The sequence below is a fragment of the Maniola jurtina genome, chromosome 1, assembly GCF_905333055.1.
Source record: "Maniola jurtina chromosome 1, ilManJurt1.1, whole genome shotgun sequence".
NCBI lineage: Eukaryota > Metazoa > Arthropoda > Insecta > Lepidoptera > Nymphalidae > Maniola > Maniola jurtina.
This window is the reverse complement of record NC_060029.1, coordinates 11,823,849-11,836,017: the sequence shown is the minus strand read 5'-3', so window position 1 is coordinate 11,836,017 and position 12,169 is coordinate 11,823,849. Positions and strand designations below refer to the sequence as shown.

General features: G+C 37.6%; 2 protein-coding genes across 4 annotated transcripts in view; one reads left to right on the top strand and one right to left on the bottom strand.

The window, feature by feature from the left end:
* The first annotated feature begins 399 nt into the window (after positions 1–399).
* On the top strand, positions 400–1,726 carry LOC123869766 (transcription elongation factor S-II). The gene is made up of 2 exons (XM_045912821.1): positions 400–566; positions 825–1,726. The coding sequence occupies exons 1-2, from the start codon at positions 498–500 to the stop codon at positions 1,632–1,634; spliced, it is 879 nt and encodes a 292-aa protein (XP_045768777.1). The 5' UTR covers positions 400–497; the 3' UTR covers positions 1,635–1,726.
* A 188-nt stretch (positions 1,727–1,914) lies between these two features.
* The window catches only part of LOC123868315 (zinc finger protein Xfin-like), a 40,591-nt gene continuing 30,336 nt past the window's right edge, over positions 1,915–12,169 (bottom strand). For all 3 annotated transcript variants that reach the window (XM_045910985.1, XM_045910826.1, XM_045910906.1), the window contains exons 2-5: positions 11,084–12,025; positions 6,954–8,368; positions 6,369–6,549; positions 1,915–6,196 (exon numbers count right to left, since the gene is read on the bottom strand). In XM_045910985.1, coding sequence (XP_045766941.1) covers positions 3,632–6,196; positions 6,369–6,549; positions 6,954–8,368; positions 11,084–12,019 — 5,097 coding nt within the window. In that variant the 5' untranslated portion in view covers positions 12,020–12,025 and the 3' untranslated portion in view covers positions 1,915–3,631. The remainder of the gene's footprint in view (positions 6,197–6,368; positions 6,550–6,953; positions 8,369–11,083; positions 12,026–12,169) is intronic.

The window sequence follows — 12,169 nt, the reverse complement described above, 5'->3', positions numbered from 1 at the left end:
CTTATGTTAAATATCTATACTAATAAATAAAATTAGAGTGTCTGTCTACAATTTCAAAATAACTGTCTCATTATTAAGCTCATAATATGGTTATTTGAACGATACTATAACAGAATCGTACATTTTTTAAAATTTTAACAATAAACTAAACAAACATCGGTTATTGTAGCGTACGTTTTTAAATTCACCGAATTAGCGCGCCTGCGCGTAAAACATACGGTTAGCAAACATTTCAATACACGTATCTACGGTACTTGCGTGAACCGAAACAGTGTAGGAACGGCCATACGACGAAAAGTGCGAGTAACGAGATGCATTTGTGAGTAACGATTCGGTACTCGGTACTAGATGGCGCACCCGTTACTCAGTAACGAATACATACGGTTCGCTACAGCTCTACTATGCTTGAGTTGTATGGTGGTCGATTTATCAATATTTTTCGTAAATTGTTTGCTAAATAAGGCGGGAAGGCATTTTTTTGTATTTTATAACCAAAAATGAGTGTCGAAGAGGATGTTATGAAAATACAAAAGAAATTAACCAAGATGACATCAGACGATGGCACGGTAGGTGGGCTTAGCGGCTTATTATTTGAAGGCTTACCTCTAGCGCCTAATTCGTTTTCAAACGCTAAATAAATAATACATAAACCCGGTCAATGTAGTCATCAGTAGTAAAATGAGAAAGAATTTAAAACGTTTGTCAAAATCGGCACGTGTTTAACTTAAGACTCACAGTTTATTCATTGTTTTTGTTCACTAAGTATGCTGCCAAAGAAATCTGACTTCCAAATCCAAAATCTTTATGAATATTTTTAATTTTAGGGTCAAGAAGAAGCTTTGGAACTATTAAAAACCCTTCAAACTATGGCCATCAATTTGGATGTTCTTACTAAGACCAGAATTGGCATGACAGTGAATGCTTTACGGAAATCAAGTAAAGATGAAGAAGTTATATCTTTGTGTAAAACTTTGATCAAGAATTGGAAAAAGTTTTTATCAACACCTACAACGCCAGGCAAGGAGTCGGGCAGCTCATCCAAATCAAAAAAGGATTCCAGCAAAGATAAAGAACGAAAGGATGAAAAGGAAAAAGATAAAAAATTGCCAGCTTCATTCCCACCCCAATCAAATACCACTGATGCTGTGAGGCTCAAGTGCAGAGAACTCCTTACACAAGCCCTAAAAACCGATGGTGAAAACCCTAACTCTTGTGGTTCTCCTGAAGAACTGGCTGAAGAGTTGGAAGAGTGTATCTTTATGGAGTTCAAGAACACTGATATGAGGTACAAAAACAGAGTTCGATCCAGAGTAGCTAACCTCAAGGATCCTAAAAATCCAACATTGAGAACAAATTTCTTGAATGGAGTCATCTCTGCTTCTCGTCTTGCCAAAATGACCCCAGAAGAGATGGCGAGTGACGAAATGAAAAAATTGCGAGAGAAGTTCATTAAAGAAGCTATCGACGACGCTCAGCTGGCAACTGTACAGGGTACTAAAACTGAAATGCTCAAATGTGGCAAGTGTAAGAAGAAGAATTGTACATACAACCAACTTCAGACGAGAAGTTCCGATGAACCCATGACCACTTTTGTTCTTTGCAATGAATGTGGTAACCGCTGGAAATTCTGTTAAGACTGCTTTTAAATATTTTAGACTAATAGTGTATCTTTTACTGTACGATACACTGGCGTATCAAATAAACTATTCTTCACTTTTACTATGAATTAGTTTACCCATTTTTTTGCATATTTAAACTTCACTGCTAGGATTTGCAGTGATATCATAATAGTAGCTAAGGAAATCTTAGTTTAAATATTAATAGATGAAATAAATTAACATGCTTTAAGTTATAAGCATATTTTATTGTCTCTGAAACTATTGTGGATGAGGTTAATATATAAAAACTAATAAGCAGCATATTTATAATATGTATTTATTTGTTTTGATTATTCACAACAAGAGGAATCCTTTTAGGTAGGATACTTAAAATATATTCAAACTACAAAGTACTGGTTTAAAGTATTAATTTGTCTTATTGATTTTAAATACATTTTGAATGTTGGTGTTATACAGTAATTTAAAAAATTAACATAATAATTATGATAAAATATAATAATCACATCAGTATGTAGTTGTACTGCTTAAATTGAATTATTGCCAATAAAATTTGTTTTCAATGGAACTACTGTTGTTGTCTACTGAAGTGTAGTTGAAGTGGTACCATAAGGAAATTCGTGATGGAAGTGATAAAATTTTATAGGTACACAAAGTGTGGCACTCACACATTATAAACACTTGCAAAGGTGCTCCTTTTTAAATAAAAAGAAGAGCACCTTTGCAAGTGTTTATAATAAGGAAGGATAAACTGGACTTGCATAATTTTTTTTAATCACTAATCTCATATTTTCAGTTATAAAATATAAATATTATTAAAATTCCACAATGAACATTACAATATTTAAATCCACTCATGTCTTTTTTACTATTCTTAATAATAAGTAAATAAGGCTGATTTATAATTATGGGCTTAATAATTTTGTAAAATTAAGGTGCTTCAAAAGTTTTGTGTCATAAAAAGGTACTTAACAGACATTTTCACATTTAAAATATTAGTTTGGATTATAACAATGAATTTAACCCTTGGACAGATTAAGATTTAACCCAATTGTAATTTTATTAATTTTTATATTTTCCTAGGCAATGCCCAAGAATTCACCTGTTTGGATTTAGGTTTTCAAAAATCCCACAGGAACCGCTAATTTTTCCAGGATAGAAAGTAGCTTATGTCTCGTCCGCATGGATTTAGGTTTTAAAATCCCATGGGAACTTTTAACTTTCCGTGATAAAAGTAACCTATGTCTGTCTCCAGGATGCAAGCTATCCCTATACCAAATTTTGCCAAGATTATTTGACGAATAAGTTAGGACATTAATAATAATTGAATTTAATGGCATATATTATTTAGGTACTTTTATATTTTATTGATTTTTAATTTTGATAATTGTATCAAAAAAATGTTTTTGGGACAGCTCAAAATTCTGACCTCAGGGCAGCAAATAGAATTTGATAGGCTTTTGTTACTAGCCGTTTTACTAATATTATTATGCTAAATATATTATTAAGTACTCGGTTAACTTCTTTAAAAAATGTTCTAACTATATTTTTTATTTTGTTAGAATTGACAATATTAATAGCCCAATTTTGATTTTTACGGGTCTATATTACAGTAACTGTTATTTTTCGTTTGCGGACTTTTCACAAAAACAATATATTCTAGGTACTTTTATAAATGAACTTTTAGGCACATTGGTATTCATGACAAAATAACTTCGTAATGTATGATATATACTGGCCATTCAAAATCATTTTTTATAGCTACTAGTTCTAACTCCTATTTTTCCTTACTATGATCCGAAAATACAAATCAGCCGAAACTTCTTTAACCTAATATGGCAAGCTTGACTTTGGTTGAATATCAACAGTTTTATTTTTTGGCTCCTATGGATCTGATCATTAACGTTACCCACTTTAGGTACTTACATTTACTTACTTAATTTTAGCTTACACAGTAATAGGTATACATACTATGAGTTGGTACTTAATATCTTACATCTAGCATTAACTTCTAACTAATCTACAAAAAGTTCTCCTGTTTTGATTTTCACAAATATTTTTTTCTTATTTGATAATTTGTTTTTGTTTAGGGTATCTAATTTGAGATCACTTGAGAAATCATTTTCATCTAATTTGGTGATTGTAAAACTGATGTTTTCATTAGCCACAAAACATTCAGGGTTATGGTGCTTTTGGTAATTAAAATGAGTTTTTACATGATCTCGAAGAAAATGGGATTGTATAACAACTAAATCGCAATAATTACATTTATGGTTACCACTGCTGAGGGAGTCTGTTTCATCGTGTCTCCTGTAGTGATTACTGAGCGCATCTTGACGCTGGTTTATGTAGGGACATAGTAAACACATATGTTGTCTCCGATCTTTGGTAGGCGACGGATCAGCGGTGTTTGCGTCTTTCCCGGAAATATTCAAAGAACGCCTGCGTTGCAACAACCGTAGGGTTTGTTGATCGCTTATTGAAAATTGTTGAAAATCACTTTTAACTGGTCTTTTTGGCATAGTCTTTATTGCTAATTTTATATTATCCCCGCCATCATCTGGCTTAACATCTATGTTTTCAGACTCAGGCCCTTCGAGTCCGTTGATTCCTTTCTTCCTCTCGGCTTGTGCTTCGTCGTTCATTTGATGTTTCCTCATGTGTTGAACATAATTAGCATAATATTTTACGGAATAGTCACATAGTTCACATTTATACCTTTGTTTCGAACCGTGTAATGATAGATGTATCTTATATTGTTCTCGTTTTTCAAATGCCGATGGGCACTTGTGGCATTTGTACCGTTTTTCTTTCTGACGTCCATTTTTCAGATAAGTAGGATATATGAACTCAGGATTTCCATGCATCAAATAGCCGAATTGTGGGTCAGCTTGAAGCACTGGTGGAAAATGATCATTCGGTTTAACAAGCTTATCTTTATCCGTGAGTACTCTTTTTTGAGCCTCTGTCTTCCTTTGAAATAAATCTGTGCCTGATAAGGGAATGTTTTTGAAGTCCATATCATCTCCAGAGTCATAATCGCATGTTGATAATTTGTTCTCATTTTCATGTAATAGCTCGTGTTTCGCTAGGTTTCCGATATTTTTAACAGCATAACTGCATTTCTTACATTTGTGATCACCATCCCCACCGTGTAATCCCATGTGATATGTTAGTGCAGAATTTTTAAAGAATTTTGCTGGACATTCTTTACACAAGTATTGCTTTGGCGTATGTTTTGTTTCTGTAGATTTTTTATTGTTATTTTCATTAATGTCAAAGTTTTTACCGGGGTTTGCTACAATCCACGTAATCTCGGACGTAAGCGGGCAGTGAACAAGCTGTAATTTTGGTTCTTTGAAAGCCCAATGAGTTTTATGGATAAATTTCAGCATTTTTGTCTTAGTATTGTATTCATCTGTGTGAACGAATATATGACTATTTAAATCATCGTCTTGAGGTACAGAAAATGCACAGCTTTTGCATTTATTTGAAAAGGTTAAGTCATGAAACTTATCATGAACTTTTAATTCACTGTCGGCGAAAAATCGAGCTGGACATTTTTGACAAAAGTACAAAGTTTTGGTTTCTTTTTCACCTATATGCTCTTCCCCTCTTGGTAATTCCTCGAGCACATTTCGCTTTTCTGTATCGATTACTTTTCGTAATTTCGCTATCTGTTCTTCGTCAGGCACGTCCATGTCTACGGGGCAATAAATGCGACCATATATTTCTGCGTGGGCTTTGGAATGTTCCGCTAATCCTGCTTTATTATCACATGTATATTTACACTCCAGACATTTATAAATTGTTATGTCACTGTTCTCAAACACCACACAGTGAATTTTTTCATGACTAGGTATTTTACATTTTTGAGAATTAACATAAGAACAATAACGGCATTTATACATTTTGTGAAATTCATTTTTTGCTGATACCCACACGAAGGGAATTTCGTCAATATTATTAAAATATTCAGATTTGTCGTCAGCCTGATTAGAATTCGATGACATTGCTTCCATCTCAGCCTCCATTTCACTCTTTTTAGGAAGAATCCCATGAACTCTCATATGTTGATGCAGCAAATGCCTCTTGGATACGCTGTAATTACATTCTTGACATTTGTATGGAGTATCTGCTGGTAATCGATGGAACTGCTCGTGGTACATGTACTGAGATTTACTATTGGTTTCATAGGGGCATTCTGTACACCTGTGTCGTTTTGTAGCGCACGGATTTAATGGATTTGCTCCATGTTCTGGTAAAGGTGATTTGCAACCCATGGCTTTGGATATGTATTCTTCTGGATCCGAAATGCCATGTAAAACAAGATGCTGTATTAATTCATGTTCATCCTTGACGAAAAACGGGCAAAAGTAGCATTTGAATATTGATTGCGCTGAAGGTTGATGTTGAAGTAAATGTGCTGCCAGTATGTTCTTATCGTTTGTCTTAAATGGACATTTTGTGCATACATCACCACCAAATTCACCTGTCGATGTTGTAGGCATATTTTCTAATTTTGGTTTTACAGTTGTGATAACTTTTATTATTCCATCATGTTTCAAGCGGCAATGTCTCTGAAAAGTTGAAAAGGAAAATTTATAATCGATTGCATCATCTACTATATAAATACTTTCAATTGTTTGTTATCTGACAAAAATATATTGTGATAGCATAATAGCTGTCGAGATTTGGTACCTAATCGATTCAAAATTCAAATTATTTTAATTGTACTTTAAAGTTACCAACCTGTATAACATGTTTCCAATTAGAGAGTTGGTTGCAATGTCCACACCGATAAGCTAAATCCGCAGGATCAGGCATATTTTCTGGTTTCTTGTTTGCATTATTTCCAGATTTAACGTCTTCGGAGTCTTCTGGTTTGGAATGTTCCCGGACGTGTTCTATTAACGCTTCTTTCGAGGAATCCCTAAAAATTTAAATTTCGGTCAATTTTTTTCAAATCTGCTATATTTGAAGAAAACATAAAAATCTTGACTTGAATGACTATGACGTACGAGTGTTACAAATAATAAAACCCTAGGCCGACACGACTGAGTTTTCTAGGCAATCTATCTATCAATTTGACTGGTGCCTGAATTCCCGCAGAAACTCAGGGATCACACCTATCTGGATTCTGAATAAACTTGAAATATAAAACATGTGAAAACATGTATACAAAATTTCATCCAAATCGTTAGAGCCGTTTACGAGAAACCAATCACATTTACAGGAAAAATTTGAATTGGAGGAATTCACAGGAATTGGTTGTTTAAAGGATAGAATTATATTAAACATTATGTTATTCATTTTGAAGGAAAGTTCAATACTTACTTGTAATTGCATTTTTTACATTTCCACATTGTCTTTTTAGGTTTTTTACCATCTTGCAGCCTACTATCCATGTCAAACTTGTCGTCGATGGAATGAGTGTGTAGATTAAGTGGTTGCATCTCCATAGATACATTGGCACTCTCGTTAACGTCATTATATGACTCCTCCTCTAATGCTGTATCAGCGGCTGCATTTTGGTCGACATAGTGAAACTCGTTTTCTCCATTTTCGTTCATAACTGGCATCGCTAAAAATTTATTGTATTTACTGTAGTTTCGCCTTCCAGTCTCATCCGTCATAAGAACTTTTGCATCTGCGTGTTCAGGATCTCGAGCTGACTTTAATTTAATATGTTTCGTTATATCCCATCGCCAGTTCGATTTGTACTTACACAAAGAGCATTCAAATGGCTTCTTGTTGAGATGCCCAACTATATGTACGTGAAATCTTGAAGCAGTGGCTGCCCAAAACAAACAGTGCGGACATTTAAAAACTTTTTTACCCACCGCTTGGCTGGGCGATAAATTCATTGTTTCATTATCATCAACAATATCCAACTCGAAGCCTCTGATCTGCTCCGGCAAGGTGGAATCGTCATTAATACTTATGTCTAATGGAGTTTCAAACTTATTACTATTATGACTTATGTCGTTCCAAACAAAAACTACGTTTTCCATAGGATGTGGTTCCGCATCCTTTTCTTGATTGCTCAATACGGTTCCCGTGCTATCATTGTTATGTCCTTCTAAAGTGTTCTCAAAGGCACCGTCTTTCTTTCTGCACGTCTGCATATGCAGGTATAAATCAGCGCTTGATTTGCATCGATGTCTGCAATGTTGACATCGTGTCGACCCCAAACTTGAATGCAGCGCGTTTGCTGGTATTCGATTCGACTGTGCTGTGCAATTCTTCTCATGAACTGAATGCTCAGATAAACATTTACTTTCAAATCTGCAATTTTTACATACAAGAGTACCTTCTTCGCCAGTTTCAGTCAGTAATCTCTCCTTCAGGCGGTCAAAAAAAGATTCATTCTTTTTCCGGATGGACGTATCTTTTGCAGCCAGATTATTTACTGGAGTTAAAGTTATGTCGATAGGTAAAGTGTCTATTTTTTGCATGTCTGCTGTTTGTATTTTTGATGACTCTTTAAACTTCTTAGCTGGTGGTTCACCAGGAAGAGGCTTAGTTTGATTAGGAGTTGAAGCATTTAGGGGTATAAGTTGTGGGATTGGTCTTGGCGCTTTTCTACTTTGTTTTTGGTGTTTGGCTTCATCTGATGTAAGGGCTACTTCGACTTCAGGTTCCTTAGACAATTGCATATTTTCGTTTTTGGGAGTTTCCGATGTAGACGCTTCGTTGGAATCGCTGTTACAGCTTATAACTTCTTTGTCCATGTATTGAAGTCCCATTTCCTGAAAACAAGAAGATAAATCAATTTAATAATTTTATTATTTATTATTTAAATTGTTTTTCTCATAGTTACACGTGTAATGTGATGATTTGTGTGATACTCAGAACATAGAATATGGTACATAAAAGAATTGTGTATTTTGTTAGAACAAGTGCATTTTAAACAAATATCACTACTTTAACGGTGAAGAAAAAACATCGTGAGGAAACCTGCAAGCCTGAGAGTTCTCCATAATGTTCTCCGCACTTAGTGACCGTGGTAGACTATGCCCTAAATTCTTCTCATTCTGAGGCCACGCGTACTTAGTAGTGCCACGGTAATGAGTTGATGTGTATCACCAAATTCCTGCTTCATCATCAGACCCTAATCTGAACTATGAACGCCAAGTAGAAGCGCCACCCATGTGCTGTACTGTAAGTTGACAAGGAGTCGGGAGTCTGAGAACTGTCCTGGTTACAGAGCATCATATCAAAGTGTCTGTAGTAGTCATTAATGTTGTATGGCGTAAATAGCAAGTGAATTTGACAAGTGGAACAAATAGTACAAAATATGTCAATTATATTATGACCCCCGCCAGCTGACAAAAGAGCTGATAAACTTCAAGCGGCCGAATTGATTTTCCCAACCATAGCTAAGATCTATCTTGAATTGATTAGTTATGCATGTGAACAGGTAGTAAGTGCCTACCAACATAAATGATCTTTTGCCTATCCAAAAAAATCTGGGTCATTGCAGATCAAGCTATGATGTGGCCTAGTTGGCATACTATATTTCTGGATAAGCAGCAGCGTTAACAAGTCGGTAACTCGATGGATGACCGATTTTAGAAATCCGAACGTAGCGAATAGCGATGGTTTTCAACGATAGGTTGTGTGTGTAGCGTTCATCTTTTTCCGTGGCTTAGAAAGCACTTCAGTCCCGCTTATCATAATGTATCACTAACATTGGATAATAAATAATCTGCAAACCAGAGTCGAAATCGTGCCTAGTCCCGTCGTATATGGCAGAATCAGCGAGGTGATTCGCTAACTCAGTGTCTAACACATGATAGCCACCGAGTTCATTTGACATTGCTGCTCTACTGAGTGATATTAAAAGATTTTTTCGTACAAAAACTTCAATGGATTAAAAATAAATTCAGTGGTAGACACTGAGTTAGCTGGTAGGTATATCTGCTGGTATAGCCCACCGCATCATTGTCCCAGAAAACCTCCTACTATTATAACAATATGATTAATGACTCCCAAGGTGCTGGAATAACGACGTCGCATCGGGAGAGTGCAAATGAGTCACAGGGAGCCGCTCGATTCAGGCGGCGCGCAAAACCGTAGCGTGTAAGTAAGTTCCTTCAAGAGACCTATGAGTGGACGTAATCGATTGATGATGATGACGAAAATTGCCACCATGAAAATTAAAAAAAAAAGTGATATTTCTTGTACGATGGTACGAAACCCTTCCTGTGCGAGTACGACTCGCACTTGACTGATTTTTTAGGGTTCCGTATTTCCAGAGAAAAAGAAACTCCATAGTATCACTTCGTTGAGTCTGTTTGTCTGTCGTGTCAAGACCCGTCGAGGGAATCAAAACATAGGGTAGATTCTAGATCAACTTCCCGTTGACATAGTCATGAAATTTGTTAGGTAGCAATATCTTGTAGCACAAGTATGATGATGATGAATGGTACGAGTCACAATTCTCAGCAATGAGGCATACGAGTACTACCCAGTGATAGATAGTCGCGGATTGCTCGTTTGCGAAACAGTGTTACACCTACCTACTAGCGGATGTCCGCAACGTCGCACGCGTAACAGGTTTTAAATTACCCTTTATTTAATAAGCCCTTCCATACTCCGGGAAGATGTATTTCCCTTAAAGAAAGCTCATCGCTTGTTGCTACGTATATTTTTCATACATTATTTGCCCTTTTTACCTAAAATGATAAGTCTACTTATAAAATTGTCAACTCTAAAAAGTGATAAACATTTAATCCAAGCCGGGAATCAGGATTTACGAGTAATTTGCGAATTATTGCGAGAAGACTTTTCTAACCAATGCGTCTCATATTTTGTGCCTGATATAAATAAATAATAATTTGTTAATTTGTTTCCACTACCAGTAAGTAATGTACCAGGTAATTATTATATTATTGTCATGTAAAAACAAAGTTAAAAAGCCTGTTTGAACTGAATGTTGATTTTACTCAAATAATACGTAGCTACCTACCTACCTTTAATTTTATTTGTGGCTAGAAAGTAGGGATTGCCGCCACTATGGTTTAAACTTGGGTTTAAAATAATAATATACCTAATCATAGTCAAAACAATAACTAATGATTAAGTTCCGAAATGTGTTAACCAAAGATTAATTTTGTACCTATTACCTGCATAAGTAGGTTTTTACATCGAAAGTGTTAGGTCGACAAGTAATTTGATGTAAATAATAAATTAGAGACTACCTTCTAATTGATTTAGACAATGTTCTTGGTAGAGATACTCTGATAACTGATAATAATCATGCACGCATTGCAAACGATAAGCGGACAACATGCCGGTACGTAGATTGTTAAGTAATTGTTATAGTAAGATGATGCAAGAGCGCGCGAGGGTCCGAGTGGAGTGCAGTGTAGTCACTCGGTGAAGCCGGAGTGATAAGAGGTGTGACGTCAGCGACCACTGCGGCCCCCAGGCGCGGCCTCACGCACTCACTGCGAACTCACCGATGCAGAGTGCGACGAACGTGAGTCTCCACTTCCTTCCTCCTCTTTCAAAATGAGAGCGCTAGCGTCCGCCGTGTCGACTCCAGCGGGCAAGTCGCTGGCACCCACCCGGTTGCGGCGCCGGTTGGAACCCGTTTGGCCAACGGGCGGCGAGTGGTGATTCATTTCGTGCACTGTCAAACTCTGCCTGATATCCGCCGTGAAGTTACACATGGTACAGTGAAAACTCCCGTTCCCACCGTGGTTTTTCATATGTCGATCCAAGTTCCACTTGTAAGGCGTGCGAAAGTCGCACATAGTGCACTTAATCATAGGCATCGAATGATATTTAACGTGTTTCGTGTATCTCGATCTTATATGGGTGACGTAGTTGCATTTGCTGCAGGGAAAGAAATTGCTCCTGTCTGTCGGCTGGTCAGGTGCCGCGTCGTTTGCGCTCGCGGCCTCGGTCTCGAAGTTGCGCTCGAGTGCCTCTTCGTTGTAGTCCTCCACGTCTATTTGCATGTCGTCGCACTCCTCCACTTCCTCGAGCAACTCTTCCATCTTCTCTATCGGCTCCGAGGTTTGCAAAGTGGGCGGTAGTAACGTTCCCGTCTCCTTGACGGAGGGAGATTCGTGGACCATCTTCACGTGTCTCGTGAGTTTCTGTTGATGCCGGGAAGCATAAATGCAATAGGGGCAGTCGTAAATCTTGAGTCTTTCGAAGTGAACGTCACGCGTGTGCACGAGATAAGCGCGCGGGTTTTGCGTGTAGAACGTGCACTTCGTGCAGTTGTAGTTTCGCTTTATCTTGCACTGCGGCAATTCAAAATCTTCCGCGGCGTCCGAGGAGGCCTCCGAAGATGCGTCGCCGCACAGGCGGCCTTCGAGCGGGCGCACGAGAGTCGCGACCTCGCCGAGTTGCGCGCTCTGCGGCGAGGACATCTGTTGTAGCATACTCCGCTGCAACAAAACAATGCTCGGTGTAGGTTAGCGTTCCGAGACGAGGGTCCGCGCTCGGCGCGAGGGCGGGCGAGGGGTGCGCGGGCGGGGGCGTGCCGGCGGAGCGCGGCGCAGCAGCGGTCGCGTGTGCGGAGCGCGAGAGCG